The following is a 25,061-nucleotide window of genomic DNA, read 5'->3' on the forward strand; positions in this document are numbered from 1 at the left end:
GTTCCCAGCACCCACAGCTGTCTCTCCAGCCTTAAAAAAATAAAAAAGAACCCCCAAAGACAGAGGTCATAGCACTCATGGAGAATTCTGCCTTATATTGTAGCTCTTGAGACATTGATCTTTGTGGCAGGTAGGGATGGGCTACACCTTCCTTGAACAGAAAGAATGTGTTTACTCGGACTGATGATTAACACAGTAAAGTCACATTCTCTCCTGAGGACACAGTAGTCCCTGGATGCACTGAGAGAACAGGTATAACAGGGAAGTATCCTAAAGATAAAAAAACAAGTGACTGAAGGGCTACAGTCATTGCTCTAAGCCCCCCTCTTTCAGAACCTAGTCTCTATGTTGTAAAAGACAGTCCCTTCTCCACTCTCTTGCTCCTAGACCTGTTCATCCCTGACATGTTCATTATCATCTTGATGATGAATCCCAGTTCTCCACCCAACTTACTTTGTGCCAAGGTGGGTCCATACTAAATGCACTACATTGCTCACCTGTGATCATGATTTCTAGAGGGTCACTGGGGGCTGACCACTCAGAGGAGGAGCTCTGTGCACCAAGGCATTTGTATTGACCACCAATGGAGAAATTCACTGAGGCTAAGGTGAAGGTGGCTTAAAAATGTCCAGCCTGGGGCTGATGAACATAAACTTGAGTGAGGTCACTTCCTCCCTCTCTGAACAGAGCAAATCTGTCATAACTTATCTCAGAGGAACACTTGAGTGTCAGGTTCTATCCAGGGGCCAGGACAGGGACTTTTGGGGTCAACAAAGTGGGCTTCCTTGACAGCCCTGGAAGGAAGAGAGTCAGGAAGTCATCCACCTGGCTGTTGTTACATTCCATATCTCATCTTACTTTGAAAGTGCCATGGCCTTTTCTACTCTGGGCCTTAGGAATCAAGAGTTCCCTTCAGGCATCATGGCCTCAATCCCACCTTGAGGCAGCAGCATGAATGACAAAGAGTGTCTGGTGTCACTCACTTGTGGGAATGTGGACTTTCTTACCTGAGACGTGTATCTCCAGAGGGTCACTGGCCTCAGACCACACATGTGAGGTATTTGTATAGTTTCCATAACATCGAAAGGGCCCATGTGTGCTGGATGTCACAAGGATCAGAAGAAACAGAGCCTGGGACTGTCCAGTGTGTAATAACTGTGCCTTTTGGGACCTGGAGAACTTCAGATCTGCACCAGTCAAAATGAACCCATCATATTCTTTGGATGAGACACACTGAAGGGTCACATTCCCACCTGAGGTCACCACAGGGCTGGGCAAAGCTGACAGAGTAGGTTTGCCTTGGTAAACACCTAGGAGAGGAGCAGGCAGTCTGTCAAGTGAAACACAGCCAACACTGACTCCAGCAGATGGGCTGTGGAAGCACACCTATGAAAGAGTATTTCCTGTGGACAGAGGCAAAGATTGTGACAGTGTCCTCTCACCTGTCACCACCAGCTCCAGGGAGTCACTGCGCTCGGTCCACCCTGTAGATTCGTAAGAGTAACAGCAATATTGCCCTGCATGATGCTTTTCCATGGACGATATGGAGAACATGACCTTTTTACCAGGATCTTTTGGCGTTTGATGGAACCAGGGTGCTGGACTTCCTTCTTTATACAGGAAATATATTTGGGTTTCCTTGGTCCCCTCACACCAGATGGTCACAGCATTCCCTGTGCTGATGACAGAACCTGGCTCAGCCCACAGGGTGGGTTTCTTGAGGTTTCCTTTAAGAAAGTAGGTGGGAAAGGGGTGGGACTTTGAGCAGTTTCACAGTAAGCGTCAAACATGCTACTGATCTTGAAATGTTCTCCTAAATAGCAAAAGGACCAGTAATGTCGTGGGAAGACTCAGTCTCATGAGCCTTCTAAGATCTCATCTCACTATGCTCTCTCCTCACTTTCTGTACACTGACTCCCACAGTCTTAAAAGGCCTTATTAATAAAAACAAACTTGGTGCCAGTTATGGGAGAGAATGCCAGAAGATCAGAGAAACAGAAGAAGCCACTGCCACCTCACCTTGCCAATTCCTCAACTGATCCTGTTTTCTCAGACTGGAAGCCTCTGAGTCCTCATGCAGAATGAAGCTCAGCTGAACTGTTGCTCAAAAGCCTAAAAGCTTAACCATGCTCTAGTTCCTTGTCCTCATGTGTTAAATACCATTTGGCTTCCTGCCATCACTTCCTGGGATTTAAAGGCTCTTGTTACCATGCCTGGCTGTTTCCAGTGTGGCGTTGAACTCACAGAGATCCAGGCAGATATCTTCCTCTGGAATGCTAAGACTAAAGGTTGTGTGCATTTTCTGGCCTCTATATCTAGTGGCTGTTCTGTTCTCTGACCCCAGATAAGTTTATTAGGGTGCACAAAATTTGGAGGAACACAATATCACCACATTTCCCCTTTTTATCTAAAATTTTAAAAAGCTTATAACTAATACAAGAAAAACTATATCCAATATGTATATACAATATAAACAGTCAAGAATTACATTCACAATGTCTAGTCCATAAACATTTGACAGATTGAGACAAAAAACTCTATTAATAGATAACAATGTCCAGTCCATTAACATTTGACAAATTCAGACAAAAAAAACTCATTACTTATCCTGTTTAAAACAAGTAGTACACCGGGTGGTGGTGGCACATGCCTTTAATCCCAACACTCGGGAGGCAGAGCCAGGTGGATCTCTATGAGTTCAAAGCCATCCTGGACTACCTACCAAGTGAGTTCCAGGAAAAAGCACAAAGCTACATAGAGAAACCCTGTCTCGAAAAACCAAAATAAATATATAAAGAATTAAAACAAGTAGTTCCTTTTTAAAAGTAGATTCAATAATCTCCCTTTTATTTTATCATATCCAACAGTCTGCATGCTGTGTCGATTTTCTCAGGAGCCCTGGATGCTCAGACATATCACACATTATGGTCTCGATGGGGAACCTGTGTCAGGTGCAATGTGATTCCACAGAGAGTCTGAGGCTTCCTCACCTGAGACCAGCAGCTCCAGGACCTTGCTCCCTTCTGACCACACCTGAGAGTTATTTGTGTAATAGCCATAGCATCTGAACCTCCACCTCTGGCTGGAGGTCACTGGACCCACTGGAAACTCAGCCAGGAACATCCCAGTGTGTGTGTGTCTTGAGCTCTGAGGGATGGAAAACTTCTGACCATTCTTAGTTAAAATGAACCAATCATATCTCTGACTTGAGATACAAGAGAGGGTCACAGACTCTCTTACGTTTACAACAGGATTGTGCATGGCTGACAGGGTGGGCTTGTTGTAGACTCCTAGAAGAAACACACATGGAAAATTAAAGAGGATCACAAAGCCTGAATTGTCCCCCATGGCTGTCCTTTGATGGGAGGTAGTGTTAGTGCAGTCTTTTCTTGAGAGTGACATCTGGGGTTAAGATTTCTGGTGTCTTCTCACCTGTCACCACCAGCTCTAAGGGGTCACTGCGCTGTGACCATCCCACAGAGGTGTGAGTGTAACAGTGATACCGGCCTGCCTGCACTTGTGTCACAGATGGAATGGTGAGTTTTGCCTCAGTGTTGTCTGTATGAGTCTGTTGGTCCCAGGGTACTGGGCTTCCCTCTTTGTATATCACATGGATTAGGGTTTCTCGGGTCGCCTGACACCAGATGGTAACAGGACTCCCTGAGGGGATCACAGAGCCAGGATGAGCCCATATGCGGGGTTTGTGAAGGGTCCCTGCAAAGAAGAAGAAAAAAAGGAGGAGCATCTGTTAGGAGACTATCACAGAGGTCAGCTTTGCAGGGACATGTAATCTGATCTGCAATAGCAAAAGGACACATAAAGATCACACTTTTCTCTGGATCTTAGGTTCTATTGTTACTATCAATCCTGGTTTCCACACCTCAAGTCTAGCTGTATCACACATTTTATGACATTGGGTTCAGTAGTCTTGGCTCTCATTCACCCACCACATGCCAGGTCCTTTTCTGGGATCCTGCGACAATTGTAATGTCCATCAAAGGAAAGCACTGAATTTCCTTACCTGACACCAGAAGCTCTAATTCGGGACTGGGAACCGACCACAGCAGGGAGTTGCTGGAGTAATACCCATAGCATGTGAACCTCCACCTCTGGTTGGGGGTCACAGGACCCAGTGTGAACAGGGCTCCAAATAGCTCAGGGTATATATTCTGTGAGGACAAAGCCGGGGAGAACTTCTCATCCTCCTTCATCAGAATGAACCTGTCATATGGATGTTGTGACACACATTGAAGGGTCACATTTCCTCCTGCAGTCACCACTGGGCTGGGAAGGGCTGACAGTGTCACTCTGCTCTGGTGAACTCCTAAGAGAGAAGAGGGCAAGAAACATACATGAAGGTGTAGTGTGTTTAAACAGTCCTTCAGATCAACTCAACCTAACGACAGTTCCCAAATCCACTTCCTGACAACTATCTGACCACAGACAAAGGCCTCTATTTATTAATTTCAATAATGTTTGCCGTATCCTCATATCCCCATATGACCCATATGAGAAGCATTTTCACCTCTTCAAATATTTAAAAAGGGACCCTACTGTGAACATACTCCTTTCCTCAAGGCAGATGCTGGAGTTGTAGAGGCGTCCTCTTACCTGTCACCACCAGCTCCATGTAGTCACTGTGTTCTGTTTTGCCATTGGGCCTTTTATATTCACACCAATATAGGTCTGCATTGTTCCACTCAACTGACGAGATAAGGAATTCGGCCACATTCTCAGTTTCTATTATAAGGGTTGTTGGTGGCAAGCAATCTGGACTTCCTTCTTTGCAGAGACGATATTCCTTGGCCTCTAAGGGCCCTTGACAGACGAATGTCACCTGGTTTTTAGTGGCGATCACATTTCTTGGAACTGCTCTAAGTGTAGCTTTAGAGAAGACCCCTGCAAGAAAATTGATAGCTGGTTCCTCAGAACTCTCCCTCAGATACAAGCTGCCAGACACAAGACCTCTTCAGGCATCCCCAGCATCACCCCACACCTCCTGTTCTCTCTCTACTCTGTTCAAGAGTGACCATTAGTCTCCACAAAGGATATCCAATTTGGTACAGCTGAGAAGACACTCACCTGCCAGTGCAGGGATCCTGAGGACCAGACACAGCCCTGAAAGAGAATCACCTGTTTTTACACAGAAATATGAGCAGGCCCTCCACTTCCCAATGCCATCTAAGCTGCTGAGACTTCCTGATGGGCCAAGGCATGGCTGTGAGGTGGATTCCCTTTCAGACAAGAATTCTCCCTCCCCATCTTAGAATCTCACCAACATACAGCAGGACTGTGAGAAAGATGGTCATGGCATCTTCCAATTGTCACAAGTTTGCAGATAGCTGGTCTCTTTGCCAAAAGGAAAGAAACCAAATTGATGTTCTATGCAGAGTGTCTTCTCCTTCCTGTCATGAGGATGTAATACTAGCACCCTGGAAGAAGAGGAACTACTCTTTCCAGGCACCTGACTCTTACTTCCCCAGTGCTGTGGTGGGTTGGGCTACGGGATATGTGAATTGTCTCTTCCTGCTTCTTTCGTTTTCATTTTTGTTTCTGAGACAGAATCTCTTGAATCTCATGCAAGTCTCAGACTCATCCTCCTCAGCTTCCTGGTGGCTGGGATTACAAGTCCAAGTCTGATTGTGGCCTTTTCCTGCAGAACATCTCCATTGTTACCATCCACTTCTGCCTGAATGCTTGAAGTCACCATGAACCAGGACTTAAAATGAAATAAACCTGGTGTCTTCATGAGCCAGGGGCTCATGAGGGGGCTCACTGCTCTCAGAGTTTCTTCTTGGTTCTCCATCACTCAATCAGACAGACCAACCTCATTACAAGTTTCTTACCCTGCCCAGGAGAAGCTTTGGAGATACTGTATGAACTTTTTCTGGGGATATATGATCAATGCCTACTCACCCCAGATGAGACACCAATGATAGAAACAAAGAAAAGACTCCACACAAATCTAGCTGATGAACCAATGAGTTATATTGAGGTTCTTTAGAAGCACGTAGAAGCACGTAGAAGCACGTGGTCAATCGGTTTAGATTTTTTTTTGGTATGTTTATTGAGATGGGGTCTTACTATGTAGTTCTGGCCATGCCGAAACTCACTATGTAGAACAGATGAGATCCTGCAACAAGTCTCACACTCAGCTTTTGAGAAGAGTGTGCTTCACTATGGCCAGCAATATTGGGAACTTTTCAGTGGTTGTATCCCTGAAAAAAGCTTTGCCTGCAACTTTTAACTGCCTATAGTTCTGATGGAAAAAGGGCCTCAAGAGCTTCTACACCATGAAGGTATACTTATGGGCTCAATATTGTGCAGGTCACCTATGTGTAATCAGAGCTACAGAGACTTCAATAGGACAAGAATATTGCCATGCCTGGAGAGCAGTGTTCTACCAAAGGTAAATGCAGATTGATGCTGCTGGAAGGATACAGACCAGAAGGGGCAGACTAAGCACATGATCCTTCAGTTCTCCTGGGTGAATATGGAGGAGACTTGCAGGGAGACAGAGAAGAAAACACAGTATTCTCATGGCTCTTGATTTGATGCTATTTTGCTCAACAATCTCCTATACATGTGTTACCCTTTTCTTACCAACATACATGAGAAACAACCTCTCAGCTTTCTTACGTCTTTGGTGTTCCTATTTCATTGTTCAGAATCCTTCTGGTATTTGTAAAGGCTGTTTTGGGGGGGGAGTGTTTTTTGGTTTTTGGTTTTTGGTTTTTCGAGACAGGGTTTCTCTCTATAGCTTTGGCACCTTTCCTGTAACTCTCTTTGTATACCAAGCTGGCCTCGAACTCACAGAGATCCACCTGCCTCTGCCTCCCAAGTGCTGGGATTAAAGGCGTGCACCACCACCGCTTGGCTTAGGCTGATTTTGGTTTAATGCCTGTTCATCCACAAACGTCCACCCCAACTTAAATGTTGATAGCATCTCAACTATGCATGTCAGCCTGATTCCGATTGTCTAACATCAGCATCATTTTCAACATATTCATGGGTTTATGAGTGTTTCTGACCTGAAGGTTCAGAGACTGGTTATCTTTTAGACTGTATTATACTGTAGTTGGGATTCAAGGCCGTTTGGGTCATGTAAATGTTATGATTAAAAGGCCCCTGTCTGCTCTACTGTTTTGCAGATGGTTCGTTCACTAGGTCTGACTGTGAAGATCATGAAACCCATGAGCTGAAAAACAGAACTGAAAACTGAAGTTCCCCAAATGCAGAAGGTTACATGCTTAAGAAAGGAGGCTAACAACTGTGCAGTCCCTGGACCTACCCTTGTGCAGGAAGAATTCCTCCTTGGTGGTGTGTGGTAGGATCAGGGCTGCAAGAGAGTGTTGGTACCTGTGTATGCCCTGTGCTCTGTCCAAAAATAGATCCTGGGATAGTTCATCTTACAGCCTTATGGCCCCAGTGAAACTAAATTAAATTAATTCATATTTTTATCCACAGGCAAGTTGCTTCATGTGTAGGTGTCAGTATTGGTTTGAAAGTCACACTGTACCCACCCTTGCCAGAAGAGCTGCCAGTAGCCCAGGCAGATACTCAAAAGTGTTATCTCTGGGCTGGAGAGATGTCTTGGAGGTTAAGATTACTGGCCGCTCTTCCAGAGGTCCTGAAGTCAATTCCCAGCACCCACATGGTGGCTTACGACCATCTATAATGAGATCTGGTGTCTTCTTCTAGCCTGCAGGCATGCATGCAGACAGAACACTGTATAAATAATAAATAGATAAATCTTTTTTTAAAAAAATTAATGCACATAATTTTTTTAAAAAGTATTATCTCCATCACTAATTCTATTAAGTGATCATGAAAATACCAGTCTTAAGCTTCATTTTCACCTTCAATAAGTATCAATTTGCTTTCTCCTTCTGTAACATGACAATTGATACTGTTTCATTATAAAGAAATGTGGTTAACTTAGCTGATAATTTTGGAAGATATATAAATCTTCCAAATAAATCAATCTGCTCATCCTCTGATGAGAATGCTGTTTGCTGTATCACTAAATGCTAGAGGAACTAAAAGGAAATGTCCAGGTACAAAAAGAAAAACCATATTGTGGGCATTGAATTGTGTACCGATATACTCCAGTAAGATTTCATCACGATCCCAGGGAAATGCAGTAGTAACTTTGAAGGTTGATACTCATATGTATAGGAGTTTCTTGACTTAGGCATGGCCTTAGAGGTCTTTCCACCACACACACCCACATTTGAAGTCCAGACTTCAGTATGTGAACCTTAACAGGGAAGCCTGTTGTATGAAACTATTCCTGGGGGCTGTGAACAAACATCTATTCATGCTAGATAGAGAACATATGATAGATGAAAGTGAGGAGAACATCAAAGTAAGGAGTTGTTTACAGGAATAAAAATAACTAAAAGGCAGCTGAATCACTAAATAAAATGCCAGAATGGGTGACAACTCACAAAACTAGAGTCCTGGAGTACCCTGAGCAACCTGTAGGTTGCTCGACACTTTGCAGAGTATCCTTTCCAGGTAGCACAGCCAGGTGACAGCAACAGGAACATCTCAAGACAGAATTTTTTCTTTTCTTTTCTTTTTTTTTTTTTTTGGTTTTTCGAGACAGGGTTTCTCCGTGTAGCTTTGCGCCTTTCCTGGAACTCACTTGGTAGCCCAGGCTGGCCTCGAACTCACAGAGATCCGCCTGCCTCTGCCTCCCGAGTGCTGGGATTTAAGGCGTGCGCCACCACCGCCCGGCAAGACAGAATTTTTTCGAGTTGATAGAAGAAGTAATAGTGGGGAAGTAAGAGCTAAAGGAGACCAAACTCTTTCTGGGTTGACTGAATAGGATCGTTACAAGACAGAAGATCACAGGAGACGGAGGTTTCCGGAAATGTTGATGAGATCTAGCAGACACAATGAAGGAAGCTCACTCCCATTATGGCCTGGGTTGTGCTTTAGTTTCCTGTAATTTTGTTTATCTGACTTCCTCATTGCTAGAAAAGTATTCCCCTCCTTATTGCCCTTCTTCATCTAAACCTCACCAATTCTTCCTCATAAATCCTTCTCTCCTGAGCACAGCTCCTCATCTGGCACTGCAGATTCTGCCTCAACATTCCAGGCACTGATGCTTACTGGAGGAATATCACTAGCTTCCATGTAAGACAATACAACACTTAAAATTTATAAACCACAGCAGAAGATAAAATCTTTGCTCCTGCCCTAGGGTAGGATTATGTTAATGCCCTTTCTTGCTGGGCTACTGTAGGAATCTACCAGTCTGATGAACTGGAGGAGTTTTAAAATCTGGGTTTCAATTCTCAAAGTAAGAAACAGTCAATAAAGTGGGTTAAGAAAACTAAGGATCAATGAAAAAGCTGTACAGAAACATCATAATTTATAATCTAATTAAAAATAGGATTTAAAAAGAGTTGTAATAGGAGCACCCAACATAGATGGGTAATGCCCAGAAGCAACAGGTTATTAAACAAAATTTCAGAGCCAGGTATTTCTGAGTCAGAGGTGTCAGTCAAGGAGAACCCAGAAGCATCCACCATAAGAACACAGGGTATTATAATAAATGAAGACTCCATGGGAATAGGAAGAAGCAGAGTGCTAGAGAGGTCCCCAGAAATCCACAAATATGACTCCACTATAGACTACTGGCAATGGTCGAGAGGGTGCCTGAGCTGACCTACTCTGGTGATTGCATGGCCAAACACCCTAACTGTCATGACAGACTCTCATCCAGTGACTGATGGAAGCAGATGCAGAGATCCACAGCCAAGCTCCAGGCAGAGATCCAGGAGCCAAATCAGCAAGAGAGAGGAGGGATTATATATGAGTAAGAGATATTGAAACCATGATTGGTAAAAGTACAGAGACAACTAGCCAAACCAGTGGAAACACATGAACTGTGAACCAGTAGCTGAGGAGCCCCCATATAACTGGACTAGGCCCTCTGGATAAGTGAGACAGCTGTTTAGCGTGAACTGTTTAGGAGGCCCCCAGACAGTGAGACCAGGACCTGTCCTTGGTGCATGAGCCAGATTTTTGGAATCTAGTGCCTATGCTGAGACACTTTGCTCAGCTTTGGTGCAGGGAGGAGGGCCTTGGACCTGCCTCAACTGAATGTACCAGGCTCTGCTGACTCCCCAAGGGAGATCTTGCCTTGGAAGAGGTGGGAATAGGGGGGTTGTATGGGGAGTAGGAGACTGGGGGGGTGGGAGGAGGGAGGACGGGGAAATCCATGGCTGATATGTAAAATGAATAGAAAATCTCTTAATAAAAATAGAATACAGGGTATTGTAATCAATTTTGGTTTCCCATCAAATAATTAGACCCAATTGATGAAGATATCATAAATTTGGTTGTGTAATATGCAGAAATCAAGCTGAAAATGGCCTGAAATTTTCCTCCTTTTCACTAGCTTCATAATCTGGAATGTGCTGTGTAGGCTTCTAAGGGAGGAAAGTCACCAATGTTTCTACCTAGCTATGAAGCCTATGTCCTATATACCTGCCAGAAAGGCTCCATCTGCCTTCTTGTGCATGACTGTTAAAGGAAGAGCTAACTGCTTTCTTTGGCACATGATGTGTGTTCGACAGGAGAGCATCCATGCATGGTACTATTAAAAAAAATGGGTAAAAATTCACTTCAGGACACATTATAGGCCCTAGAGACATATCTGCTTCTCTTATTTGGCTAAATGCACATGGTGCCAAACTGCCTTAGTTATATTTATATGAAGAGATTAGTAGCAGTCTCAGTGTTAATCACCCATTTCTGTATACACTCGGGAACAGTCAACTGATAGCACAAACTAGAAGTGTGTCAAAGCGTAAGAATAAGTGACTGTGCAGTGCTTTGATCTAATCAGCACATCTACATCCTCCTCTCAGTGGTTCAGGGAACATGGAAGAAGAAAGGGGAGGGATGAAGAGCAGTGCTGTGAAATACCGTCTCCTGAAGAGAATGTCAGATCATACTGATGAACTCTAATTATGGTTAGTTACCACACAAGACTGACCTAAGCCCGAGTTGTCAATATGTGAACATTGTTAAAGGAAGGGATCACGAGGCCTCTCTCCATTACTTTTCCTGCTACTATGAAAAAAAATACTTAGGGAAGAGGAAGAAACTTAAAAGGATAAATGTTTTTTTATAGCTCACAGCTCCAGGATAAAGAAGAGAAACCAAGGCAACAGAAACTGGAAGCAGCCAGAAGCGTTATATCCACATACAAGATGCAGGGAAGGATGAATGAACACAGGTTGGTGCTCGGTTCACTTTCTTCATTTTATACACACCAGTACCACCTTGTTCCAAAAATATTCCCAAGCACAGTTAAAATGGGACTTTCCATGTTAATCATCTTAATCAAGACAATACCTCAGAAACATGTCAAGAGACTTAGGAGCCATGAAGGACTGTTCGAGGTCTATCCATGCTTTCTATACCTCTGTGCTGGACTGATCAGCTAAGTCTTCATGCTTACCATCTCCTTCTTTACAGTGTCCCGGTTCTTTCCCCATTGGGCTTTGTGTCTTCAGAGCCCCAAGTTCTCACTATGGGTTTCACACAATTAACAAGATCAAGGGACCGTGAAAATGGCGTGTTCACACTTGACATTAACAAAAAACCTAGGCTGCATAGGGGTCTCCTTTTCATGGATCAAATATTCCAATAATCAATTGAGGACTAAACAAATATCCTATATTGTGAGAATGTAAATATATGTCATAGTTTGGTGGTGTCCAGCCTTCTCACACAGAACCAGTCAGGGAGGGCAAAGGTCCATGTCTGCTATAATCGCCACCTCTGGTTGTTTCTAGCATGGAACAGGCTGACCTTGGTATGGAGGAATAAGCTGGAACTTCAAGGTGCCAATGCAAAGGTTTATACCCAACAATCAACAAATGTCCCAGACCAGGACTTGTTTAACAAAATGATATTTTGAAAACAGTACCAACTGCATCCAACCAGATAGTCACTTTAAACACTAGACAGCAACTTTTTTTATAAATTATCAGACTCTCACAATGAGTTTGTGATGAATACATAATGGCTTGAAAGTATAGATTTTAGGAGCATCATTTATTCAGTTATTTTTCATTCTAGAATCTGACTTATGCTCATTCTTTTATTGATGCTGTACTGAGTCAAATTCCTTGTTCATAGTAACAACATCCACAAAAAGCAGATGCTCGTAATGCAAAATAGGAAATGTGGTAATTTATAATAAAGGAAAGTATGACAAGAGACTAGGGGAAAGCAGAAGATACACAGAGGAAAAGACTAAACCTTACTGCTGGGTCAACATGTTCCCCATATCATAGACTGAAAAGAAAGGAAGAAAAATCTTCAAAGTCCACATCAAGGCAGAGGGTAGAGCCTTAATGTGGCGGTGGGAGACCTCTTCACACCAACATTTAGGTCTTTTCCTGCACCAAAAACACATTTCCTTCTGGGATCTTCTATCACAAGTGATTCCCAATATTAAACATTGAATTATATGTTTAAAAAAAACCACCAGAGACCCTCAAATTTGCTTCCCATATGTGGGCACCATGCATGGTCTGTTGCTATCTCTCTTCTTCACTTCTAGGGTGCAGTCAAGGTTCTTCTGTTGCTGCGGCAAGCTTCAAACAGCAAAATCCCAAGAAGTATGAGGATCAAGCCAGACATGCCCAACTGGATGAGGTTCTCCACTGTGTGATCCTGGGGTGGTGAGACTAGAAATTGTTGACAAAATATCAGGACAAATGAAAGCCACCATAAGATAACTGCATTTCTACTCTGAGAGGTCCCCTCCTCAGTATAGAATTTCACCTTCTGTGTCATGCCCAAACCAGAATTTTGCTTACTCACCTGTCAGGGCTTCTGACATGTTTTGTGGTTGTTTGGTGGTCTCAGGTGCTCCTGAGAAACAAAGACGTGTTGGATGTGTGAAGTGCTCAAGAGAACTGATTCTTTTTGTCCAAATTCATCTTCTTATTTCCTAGAAATTCATATTAATCTCATCACAGAACTTCATGAAAATCTGAGATGAAACGCATCTGTGCTGTATTAAGCTTCCTCCTGGTCTTTGTCTTGATTTCTTGAGCCTGACTATGCTCTGAGTTCAGAACTTCTGTCTTAGGCACCTCTTTGGAATAGAGTTTATCTGATCCCAGAGAGCTGATATAGAAAACTGTGTTCTCTGAGTTCAGAATAAAGGAGCCTTCCTGTGATAGCAGCTCAGTCTGGAATATAAAATCCTGGAAGCTAGTTCCCCATAAAATTGATTTGCATCAATTCCCCAGCTAAGAACCCAAGATCCTGCCCAAAATTATTTTTCTAAGGGACCTGTAATTATAAGGTGCACAAAATAGTGACCTGCACTTAACCCAAGTAGTTCCCATGATGTTTCTGTTTTACATCTCATTCTTTAATCATCACATTGTTAGTAATGCAAACAATAAAAAAATATGCTCACAATGTACATGAATGCAGACATGTTCTAATAAGTAGGTAGCCTAAATCATCGAAGACTAGGCCAAAATTGATCAGTGAAAATATATTACTTGTACCCATGTCTGCAGAGGCTATGTACACTAAAGGAGAAACCAGCACTTCCATGTTACTAAACCAATGTAATTTCTAACATGCTTATCATTAAACCTACAGGTGAGTGTGCTTCTCACTTCTCATCAAAGAAGCTTCTTTTGCCATAGATGATGTTTATTGAGATCCACACTGGTCAAAACAAGAATAAGTGGCAATCATATGCCTAGTCCAAATTGATACTTCTACAGTCCAGTGTGTGTGTGTGTGTGTGTGTGTGTGTGTGTGTGTGTGTGTGTGTGTGTGTGTGTGTGTTACAGGGTACATTGTGGAAGTGAGGTAGAAAGGTTATAAGAACTAGAGGAACAAGATTCCTGATACAGAATGGAGTCTTCTAGACATGACATGAAATGTCAAAAGTATGCTTGCCTAAAGAAGGCCTGTATAATGACCACCTGGAATGCAAGTCACTTGCTCCCTCATGCATACTGGGATCAAATGGAAAAACCTGACCAGAAAAACCAGAAGCAGAGACAAACTACATGGTGAATTTGTGATGCCTTTAGATAAAATTGTTTGGAGACAAAGGAAGGAAATGAAAGAATCAAAAGAAACCCAAGCTAGGCTCTAGGATCTGTGTGTGTGTGTGTGTGTGTGTGTGTGTGTGTGTGTGTGTGTGTGTGTGATGTAACAATAATAATTAATAAACACAGGTCAAATATAAGAAGGAATGAAAGAAAGAGTAAGAAAAAGAAGAAAGTGTGTAGAAATTATTTCAGTACAAACTCATATGAAATCATCAAAAAAGTTAAATTTATACATATACATAAAACCATATAATATTGTAGATGTAGTTGTGTGATTATAAATACATGGGAACATAAAAATAGCATTATATGTATATGCATAAATATATGTTACCATGAAATTTTAAATATATTTATTTGAAGGAAAGAATTCTTTGTGCAGAAAAATTGTAAAAAAAACTGGGTGCAAATGGAGATCAAAACACTAAACCAAGTAAATAAGACACAGAAAGATTAACACCATGTTTTCACTCATGAGATTATCATTATTATACATATATAAAAATCACATATAATGCATGTACCATATACATACCTATTCATTTATTACATGATAATATGGAGGTCATTGAGTTGATCCTAGAATAGCAGAAGGAACACTGGAGTCACAGGAAGACCCATCTATCTTCTAGACACCCCAAGTTTCACTCTCACTGCCCTGCCCCCCTAGTTTCTGTATCTTGGGTCCTTTTGTCTTCATGCTCTGTGTCAACCAGATTGAGAGCCATGGATCCCTTAGATTCTTTTCAGATGCAGTATCTTTCAATAGACAAGCTGGGCTGCCTTACCTGACACCAGGAACTCCAGAGGGTCACTGGCTACTGACCACACCTGGGGTTTACTCGGTTATAGTCATAGCATCTGAATGTCCTTCTCTGTCTAAAGGTCACATGCCGCACAGAGAACAATACTCGGAAACTGCTATTAGAGTATATGTACTGTGAGTCTAGGGTCCAAGAGAACTTCAGTGGTTCCTCCTTAGTCAGAACAAACCCATCATACCCAAGCTGTGAGGCACACTGGAGAGTCACATTCCCTCCTTATCTCACCACTGGACTGGGCAGGACTGACAGACTGGGTTTTCTGTAGAGTCCTTGGGGAAAAAAAGAGAGCATCCTGTTAAATGGACCAGCACCTCCTGATTTGGGATGACCAAAGCACATCTCAGAGAGAAGATACACTCCTTGAGAGAACCTTGGAAGGGAGACCCTGGGTTTTCACTTACCTATTACCATTAAGTCCAGAAAGTCACTGCACTCTGACAAGCAACAGAAAAGTGAATAATACAGTCAAAAAGATGTTTCATATATTTGGTCCAAGTCAGAGAAAAGTTTTCCATAGCTAGATATGGATTATCCCAGCTTATGTCACCAAAGAAACGTGATACTGGGATCCTTGAATCTAGAAGTTGTGTTACACTGGGAAAGTGGGGTCTCAATGTTTAATAATGAGATGGTCATAGAACATCCCTGACACTTGAGGATTAACTGCATGAAGTTGCAAGGGAGGCAGACGACTTCTAAATCTTGTGGCAATGGAATAAAAGGATGATGACGAAGGCCTGGGGAACACTATTGTCACACCTGAGAAACTCTGAGTTATTCTGGCTATCATGGGCAAACAAATTCAAATTTTTTCTTTTTTTAATTTTATTTTTCTTTATTAAGAAATTTTCTACTTATGGAGCGTTTGTATGAGTGAGAATTGTTGAGAACAAGGTTGGAAAAAGCACAGGGACAAATATCCAAAGGAAACACATGAACTATGAACAAATAGCTGAGGAGCCCCCAACTAGATCAAGCCCTCTAGATAAGTAAGACAGTTGATTAGCTTGAACTGTTTGGGAGGCATCCAGGCAGTGGGACCGGGTCCTGTCCTCAATGCATGAGCTGGCTGTTTGGAACCTGGGGCCTATGCAGGGACAATTGGCTCAGTCTGAGAGGAGGGGACTGGACCTGCCTGGACTGAGTCTACCAGGTCGATCTCAATCCTCGGAGGAATCTTTGCCCTGGAGGAGATGGGAATGGGGGGTGGGATAGGGGGAAGGTGGGGAGGAGGGGGGAGAACAAGGGAATCTGTGGATGATATGTAAAATTAAATTTAATAAATAAATTAAAAAAGAAAAAGAAAAAAACAAATTTTCTACTCACTCCACATACTATCCACAGATGCCCTTCCTCCCTCCTCCCACCCCGCAGCCTTTTTTCCCAAGCCACCCCACATCCCCCAAATCAAGGTCTCCCATAGGGAGTCAGCAGAGCCCAGCTCACTGAGCCTAGGCAGGTCCAAGCCCCTTCCCATTGCACCAAGGCTGTGCAAGTTGTCACACCACAGGCACCGGTTTCCAGAAGACTACCCATAGACCAGGGAGAAATCCCGATCCCCCTGCCTGGGTGCCACCCAAACAGTTTGAGCCAAACAACCATCTTCTGTGTCCAGAGGGCCTGGTCCAGCCCCATGGGGACTCGACAGCCACCAGTCCACAGTTCATGGTATTCCACTAGTGTTGCTGGTCATCTCTGCACGTCCTCCAATCATGAGTTCAATGTCCCTTATCTGCAGCATCCCTCCTCTCTCTCATCAATTGGATTCCCAGAGCTCAGCCTGTTGCCTGGCCATGGATCTCTGCATCTGCCTCCACCTGTCGCTGGACAAAAGCTTTATGATGATAGGTAGGTTAATTGCTAGACCGGTCACCAGAGTAGACTAGTCCAGGCACACTCTGAACCACTGCCAGCAGACCAAGGTGGGGTCAACCTTGTGGATTGCTGAGAGCCTTCCCAGCACCCTGCCTCTTCCTATTTCCAGGATGTCCTCATCTATCATGGTATTACCCTCCCTGGCCTTCCACTCTGGCCCTGTTTCAGCTTGACCCTCCCATTTCCCTATGTTCTCATCCACGACTCCTTACTCTCTGCCACCCACACCCAGTCCACTCATGTAGATCTCATGTACTTCTCCTTCACAGGGTCATCCATGTGTCTCTCTTAGGGTCTTTCCCTGTTAGCTAGCCTCTCTGGAGTTGTGGGCTGCAGTCTGGCCATCCCTTCCCTCACATTTAGTATCCACATATGAGTGAGTACATACTATGTTTGTCCTTCTGAGTCTGGGTTACCTCACTCAGGATGACATTTTCTAGATCCATCCATTTGCCTGCAAATTTCATGATATCATTGTTTTTTACTGCTGAGTAGTACTTCATTGTGTACATGTACCATATTTTCTTTATCCATTCTTCAGTTGAAGGGCATCTAGGTTGTTTCCAGGTTCTTGCTATTACAAATAATGCTGCTATGAACATAGTTCAGCAAATGTCCTTGTGGTAAGATTGAGCATTCTTTGGGTATATACCCAAGAGTGGTATAACTGGGTCTTGAGGAAGAATTATTCCCAATTTTCTAAGAAACCGCCATACTGATTTCCAGAGTAGCTGTACAAGTTTGAATTCCCACCAACAGTGGAGGAGTATTCCCCTTGCTCCACATCCTCTCCAACATAAGGTGTCTTCATTGTTTTTGATCTTAGCCATTCTTACAGGTGTAAGATGGTATCTCAGAGTTGTTTTGATTTGCATTTCCCTAATGACTAAGGATGTTGAGCAATTCCTTAAATGTCTTTCAGCCATTTGAGATTCTTCTGTTGAAAATTCTCTGTTTAGCTCAGTAGATCATTTTTAATTTAATTGTTCAGTATTTTGATGTTTAGCTTTTTTAGTTCTTTATATATTTTGGGGATCAGCCCTCTGTCAGATGTGGGGTTGATAAAGATCTTTTCCCATTCCGTAGGCTGTCGTTTTGTCTTATTGACCATGTCCTTTGCTCTACAAAAGCTTCTCAATTTCAGGAGGTCCCATTTATTAATTGTTCTCAGTGTCTGTGCTATTGGTGTTATATTTAGGAAGTGGTCTCCTGTGCCAATTTAATCCAGGCTACTTCCTATTTTCTCTTCTATCAAGTTCAGTGTAACTGGATTTATGTTGAAGTCTTTGATCCACTTGGACTTGAGTTTTATGCATGGTGACAGATATGGATCTATGTTCAATCTTCTACATGTTCACATGCCAGCACCATCTGTTGAAGATGCTTTCTTTTTCCATGGTACAGTTTTGGCTTCTTTGTTGAAAATCATATGTTAATAGGTGTGTGGATTAATGTCACGGTCTTAAATTTTATTCCATTGTTCTACATGTTGGTTTTTATGCCAATACCAATCTGTTTTTATTACTATAGCTCTATAGTAGATGTTGAGGTCAGGGAGCATGATGCCTCCAGAGGTTGCTTTATCGTATAGGATTCTTTTAGCTATCCTGGGTCTTTTGTTTTTCCATATGAAGTTGGGTATTGTTCTTTCCAAGTCTGTGAAGAATTGTGTTGGGATTTTGATGGAGATTTCATTGAATCTGTAGAATGCCTTTGGTAAGATTGCCAGTTTTACTATGTTGATTTTACCTATCCATGAGCATGGGAGATCTTTCCATGTTCTGATATCTTCTTCAATTTCTTTCTTCAGACACTTAAAGTTCTTTTCATACAAGTCGTTTACTTGCTTAGTTAGAGTTACCCTAAGGTATATTATATTATTTGTGGCTAGTGTAAAAGGTTATATTTCTCTGATTTCTTTCTCAGCCCCTTTTTCATTTGTATATAGGAGGGCTACTGATTTTTTTTTTAGTTAATCTTGTATTCTGCTACTTTTCTGAAGGAGTTTATCAGCTGTAGGAGTTCCCTGGTAAAATTTTGGGGTCACTTATGTATACTATCATATCATCTGCAAATAATGAAAGTTTGACTTCTTCCTTTCCAATTTGTATCCCCTTTGATCTCCTTTTGTTGTCTTACTGTTCTAGCAGAAATTCAATTACTATATTGAATAAATATGGGGAGAGAGGACAGCCTTGCCTCATTCCTGATTTTAGTGGAATTGCTTTGAGTTTCTCTCCATTTAATTTGATGTTGGCTGTTGGCTTGCTGTAAATTGCCTTTGTTATGTTTATGTATGTTCCTTTTATTCCTGATCTCTCTAGAACTTTTATCATGAACAGGTATTGGATTTTGACAAAGGATTTTCAGCATCTAATGTGATGATCATGTGGTTTTTTTCTTTCAGTTTGTTTATATGATGTATTACATTGACAGATTTTCATATGTTGAACCATCCTTGCATCCCTGGGATGAAGCCTACTTGGTCATGGTGGATAATTGTTTTGATGTGTCCCTTTATTTAGTTAGTCAGTATTTTATTGAGTATTTTTGCTTCAAAATCATGAGTGAGATTGGTCTGTAGTTCTGTTTCTTTATTACATCTTGTGTGGTTTGTGATCAGGGTAACTGTCGCCTCATAAAAAGAATTTGGTAGTGTTCCTTCTGTTTATATGGTATGGAACAATTTGAAGGGTATTGGTATTAGCTCTTCTTTGAAAATCTGGTAGAATTCTGTGATGAAACCATCTGGTCCTGGCCTTTTTTTGGTTGGGAGACGTTTAATGACTGTTTCTATTTCCTTTGGGGTTCTTGGTCTATTTAAATAGTTTTTCTGGTCTTGATTTAACTTAGGTATGTGGTACCTATCCAGAAAATTGTCCATTTCTTTCAGATTTTCCAATTTTGTGGGGTACAGGTTTTTGAAGTATGACCTAATGATTCTCTGGATTTTTCGTGAGCTGTTGTTATGTTCCCCTTTTCATTTTTGATTTTGTTAATTTGGATGCTCTCTCTCTGCTTTTGGTTAATTTGGATAAGGGCTTACCTATCTTGTTGATTTTCTCAAAGAACCAACTCTTTGTTTCATGGATTCTTTGTATTGTTCTCTTTGTTTCTATTTTATAGATTTCAGCCCTCACTTTGATTATTTCCTGGCATCTGTTTCTCCTGGGTGAGTTTGCTTCTTCTTGTTCTAGAGCTTTCAGGTGTGCTGTTAAGACACTAATGTGAGATTTCTCCAACTTCTTTATGTGGGCATTTGGAGCTATGAATTTTCCTTTTAGCACTGCTTACATGGTGTCCCATAAGTTTGGGAATGTTGCACATTCATTTTCATTGAATACTAGAAAATCTTTAATTTCTTTATTTCTTCCTTTATCCATTGGTGATTCAGTTGGGCATTATTCAGTTTCCATGAGATTGTAGGCTTTCTGTAACTTTTGTTGTTGTTGAAATCTAACTTTAAGCCATGGTGGTCTGATAAGACACAGGAGGTAATATCAATTGTTTTGGATCTGTTGATATTTGTTTTGTGACCAAACATGTGGTCAATTTTGGAGAAGGTTCCATTGGGTACTGAGAAGTAGGTATATTCTTTTGTGTTAGGGTGGAATATTTTGTAAATATCTATTAAGTCTATTTGAGTCATAACATCTGTCAGTTCCATTATTTCTCTGTTAAATTTCTGTCAGGCAGACCTGTTCATTGGTGAGAGTGGGGTGTTGAAGTTTCCCACTACTAGTGTATGGAGTTTGATGTGTGATTTAAGTTTTAGTAATGTTTCTTTTATGAATGTAGGTGCCCTTGATTTGGAGCATAAATATTCAGAATCGAGACTCGTCGGATATTCCCTGTGATAAATATGTAGTGTCCTTCCCAATCTCTTTCAATTGATTTTAGTTTGAAGTCTTTTATTAGATATTAGGATAACCACACCAGCTTCTTCTTAAATCCATTTGATTGGAATATCTTTTCCCAGCCTTTTATTCTGAGGTGGTGTCTGTCTTTGAAGTTTAGGTGTGTTTCTATTATGCAGCAAATGGATGGATCTTGTTTTCGTATCCATTCTGTTAGCCTGTGTCTTTTTATAGGCGAATTGAGACCATTGATATTGATGGATATTAATGACCAGTTATTGATAAATCCTCGGTGGTAGTGTTGTATGTTTCTTTTCTTTGGTATTTGTTGGTATGGGACTACAAATTGCCTGTTTTTTCATGGGTGTATCTTGCTTCCTTATATTGTAGTGTTCCTTCAAGTGCTTTCTGTAGTGCTGGATTTGTGGAGAGATATTGTTTAAATCTGGTTTTATCATGGAATATTTTGTTTACTCCGTCTATGTTGATTGAGAGTTTTGCTGGGTATAATAGTCTGGGTTGGCATCCATGGTCTCTTAGTATCTGCATAACATCTGTCCAGGGCTTTCTGGCTTTTAGAGTCTCCACTGAGAAGTCAGGTGTTATTCTTGTGGGTCTGCCTTTATATGTTGTATGGCTTTTTTGCAGCTCTTAATATTTTTTATTTATTCTGTATGTTTTGTGGACTTTTTTTGGATCCAGTCTATTTGATGTTCTGTAACCTTCTTGTATTTTTATAGGGATTTCCTTCTTTAGGTTGGGAAACTTTTCTTCTATAATTTTGTTGAATATATTTTCTGTGCCTTTGAGTCGGTATTCTTCTCCTTCTTCTATCTCTACTATTCTTAGGTTTGGTCTTTTCATGTTGTCCCAAATTTCCTTGACATTATGGGTCATGATTTTGTTGGTTTCAGTGTTTTCTTTGACTGATGAATCTATTTCTTTTACTGTATCTTCAACGCCAGATATCCTCTCTTCCATCTCTTGCATTCTGTTGGTTAATCTTGCATCTGTAGTTCCTGTTCATTTACTCAGATTTTTCACTTCCAGCATTACCTCAGTTTGTGTCTTCTTTATTGTCTCCATTTCAGTTTTCAAATCTTGAACTGTTTCCCTTACTTGTTTAATTGCTTTCTCTTGGCTTTCAAGGGATTTACTGATTTCTTCCCATTTTTTGCTTAACTTTTCCTCAATTTCTTTAAGGGAATTTTTTCATTTCCTCTTTTAAGATCTCTAATATCTTCTTAAAGTCATTTTTATGATAGATATCTTTCGTTTATTCTGTGTTGGGATGTTAGGCCTTGTTGATGTAGTTTCTGATGGAGCCATATTGGTTTTTATGGTGTTGACTGTATTTTTGTACTGGTGTCTACCCATGTCTTTCTCCACTTGGTGTAAGTGGTGTCTGTGTCTGAATGAATGAATTCCAGAGCTACTGCACATGAATATCTCCTATAAACATAAATACAAAGTCCTCAACAAATATCAATCAAATGCCACTTAACAAATTCCCAGGAAATTACAGACTACACATGAGATGGTGATTCCACGGGATCGCATCAACTGTACAACTGTATCCCTGTAATATTATATAATGTTTACATAATGAAAAATATTCCCTAATATGCCTTTTATCACCACATACTCTATTTTAAGTCATGAAAATTTAATCCAATGATAAGTAAGAAGATTAATATATTATGAATAAGCAAGATTTATCCTGTTATATAAAGCTGGTTCAAGAACTCAAAAGCCAATGAATATCACCCATCACAGCAACACAGTAAAAGTGGAAATAAACATAATGAAGGTAAGAAAGATGGTTAAAAAAATAACATTCACCAATGCCCTAAATCTGTTTATGATGAACACTCACCATAAACTAAATATAGAGTACTCTCTCTGTTGAATAAGATCATATTAAAGAAACCTTGAATTAACATCATATTTGGTGGTGAGAAATGAGATATTTCACATTAAGATGGGAAGAACACAACAATACCCAGTCTGTCCAGCATTGTACTTGAAGTCCCAGGTAATGAAATAAAACCAGGAAATGAAGGCTCACATATTCAGAAGGAAGATCTACATCTGTCAATTTTGCTTGTTGCCTGGTTGACTATGTTGAAATTCTAACTTATTTCACAAATTAACTTTGTAGAATTAAGCAGTCCCCATCCCTCCACCGACTTCCCTTCTAGACCAGAGGTCAGTATCCGGGGCCAACCGGGACCCCATCCCTGGGCACCAGCCACTCCAGGAAGACCTGCCCAACTTGGCCCCAGGTTCTGGGCACCAGGCAGGTCTGCTTCTAGTCCCTCTGGGAGAGATCCCCTTTTACAAGCCCCCCAGCAGCCCCTGCAATCTCCCCGCCGTGCCCCCATGCCCATCTGACTGAGACCCCAGCCACTTCTTGAGACTTAGAGACCGGCCCCCAGCTCCCATCCTGCCCCTGATGTCCCTTCTGGACCAGAGAGAGGGCTCCCATCTTGCCCTGAACTGCCTTTCTGGACAAGAGCTCACATCCTGACCTGGAATTCCCTTCTGGACAAGAGCACACATCCTACCCCAGTCTTCCTGTCTGGATAAAAGCTCCCCTCCTGCCCCAGACTTCTGGTTCAGATAAGAGCTTCCATGTTGCCCCAGAGTTCCCATTTAAACAAGAAAGCTCCCATCTGGACAAGAGAGAGAGACTTCCTGAATCTGTCAGCTCTTTCTGAACCAAGTAAGCTGATAAGACCAAGAAGGAACCACAAGGAGATAGGCAGATGTCAAGGCAGAAGTACATACAACAAAATGAAGAGCAATACAGCATCACCAGAACCTAGCCCGCCACCAACATCTAGACCTGAACATCAAAAAATGGAAGAAGCAGAAGAAAACAGCCTTGTGAATAACATCATGAAGAAGGTAGAGGCTTGTGTAGAGGAAAAGACAAAAAAATGGGAAGAGCTCTATAAACAACTAGAGGAAAGGGCAAACAAATTAGAAGAAAATAATAAAGTCCTGGAAGAAAACAATAAAGTCCTGGAAGAAAACAATAAAGTACTGGAAGAAAACAATAAAGTACTGAAAGAAAATCATGAAAAATCAATGAAACAAATAAAGGAAACAGTCCAAGACCTGAAAAGGGAAATAGAAAAAATAAAGAAGACACAAACAGAGGGAATGCTGGAAATAGAAAATTTGAGTAAAAGATCGGGAACTTCAGATGCAAGTATAACCAACAGAATGCAAGAGATGGAAGAAAGGATATCTGGCATTGAAGATACAGTAGAAGAAATAGTTTCATCAGTCGAAGGAAACACTAAAGCCAACAAAGTCATGAACCAAAATGTCCAAGAAATTTGGGACACCATGAAAAGACCAAACATACGAATTATAGGGATAGAAGAAGGTGAAGAATACCAACTCAAAGGCACAGAAAATATATTCAACAAAATCATAGAAGAAAACTTTCCCAACTTAAAGAAGGAGATGCCTATGAAGATACAAGAAGCCTATAGAACACCAGACTAGACCCCCCAAAAAAGTCCCCTCGACCCATAATAATTAAACAACTAAATGTACAGAATAAAGAAAGAATATTAAGAGCAGCCAAGGAAAAAGGCCAAGTGACCTATAAAGGTAAACCCATCAGAATAACACCCGATTTCTCAATGGAGACATTGAAAGACAGAAGGACATGGACAGATGTAATGCAGACATGAAGAGACCATGGAGGCCAGCCCAGAATAATATACCCAGCAAAACTTTCAGTCATCATAGATGGAAGGAACAAGACATTCGAAGACAAAGCCAGATTTAAACAATACCTATCCACAAACCCAGCCCTACAGAAAGCACTAGAAGGAAAATTCCAACCGGAGGAAGTCAGATACACACTAGAAAACACAGGCAATAGATAAAGCCACAGCAGTAAACCCCAAAGAAGAGAAGTACACACACACTACCACCAAAAATAACAGGGATGAAGAATCACTGGTCGTTAATATCCCTTAATATCAACGAACTTAATTCACCTATAAAAAGGCATAGGCTTACAGAATGGATATGAAAGCAGGACCCATCTTTCTGCTGCATACAAGAAACACATCTCAAATTAAAAGACAGGCACTACCTAAAAATAAAAGGCTGGGGAAAGACTTTCCAATCAAACGGTCTTAAGAAACAAACAGGTGTAGCCATCCTGATATCCAACAAAATAGACTTCAAACTAAAATCAATCAAAAGAGATCAAGAAGGGCATTCCATCCTCATCACAGGAAAGATCCACCAAGATGAAGTTTCAATTCTGAACATTTCTGCCCCAAACACAAGGGCACCCACATATGTAAAAGAAACATTACTAAAGCTTAAATCATATATAAAACCCCACACATTAATAG

The 25,061-nt window shown here is 41.4% G+C and overlaps 3 protein-coding genes across 3 annotated transcripts in view; all 3 read right to left on the bottom strand.

Moving 5' to 3' along the window:
* Positions 1 to 25,061, bottom strand: part of LOC114688828 (leukocyte immunoglobulin-like receptor subfamily A member 6) — a 91,487-nt gene that overhangs the window by 13,972 nt on the left and 52,454 nt on the right. The gene's annotated exons all lie outside the window — the stretch shown is intronic.
* On the bottom strand, positions 400 to 5,447 carry LOC114688825 (leukocyte immunoglobulin-like receptor subfamily A member 6). Its single transcript, XM_037202192.1, is given in 9 exon segments — positions 400 to 794; positions 1,008 to 1,310; positions 1,443 to 1,727; positions 2,991 to 3,290; positions 3,433 to 3,714; positions 4,022 to 4,324; positions 4,612 to 4,899; positions 5,083 to 5,118; positions 5,276 to 5,447. Coding segments are annotated over 9 exon segments (2,211 nt in total). The 5' UTR covers positions 5,310 to 5,447; the 3' UTR covers positions 400 to 414.
* LOC114686725 (leukocyte immunoglobulin-like receptor subfamily A member 5) overlaps positions 12,482 to 25,061 on the bottom strand; it is a 305,493-nt gene continuing 292,913 nt past the window's right edge. The window contains exons 5-6 of the mRNA XM_037202196.1: positions 12,856 to 12,906; positions 12,482 to 12,719 (exon numbers count right to left, since the gene is read on the bottom strand). Coding sequence (XP_037058091.1) covers positions 12,589 to 12,719; positions 12,856 to 12,906 — 182 coding nt within the window. The 3' untranslated portion in view covers positions 12,482 to 12,588. The remainder of the gene's footprint in view (positions 12,720 to 12,855; positions 12,907 to 25,061) is intronic.

The sequence above is a fragment of the Peromyscus leucopus genome, chromosome 1 (assembly GCF_004664715.2).
Source record: "Peromyscus leucopus breed LL Stock chromosome 1, UCI_PerLeu_2.1, whole genome shotgun sequence".
In the NCBI taxonomy this organism is placed as follows: Eukaryota; Metazoa; Chordata; class Mammalia; order Rodentia; family Cricetidae; genus Peromyscus; species Peromyscus leucopus.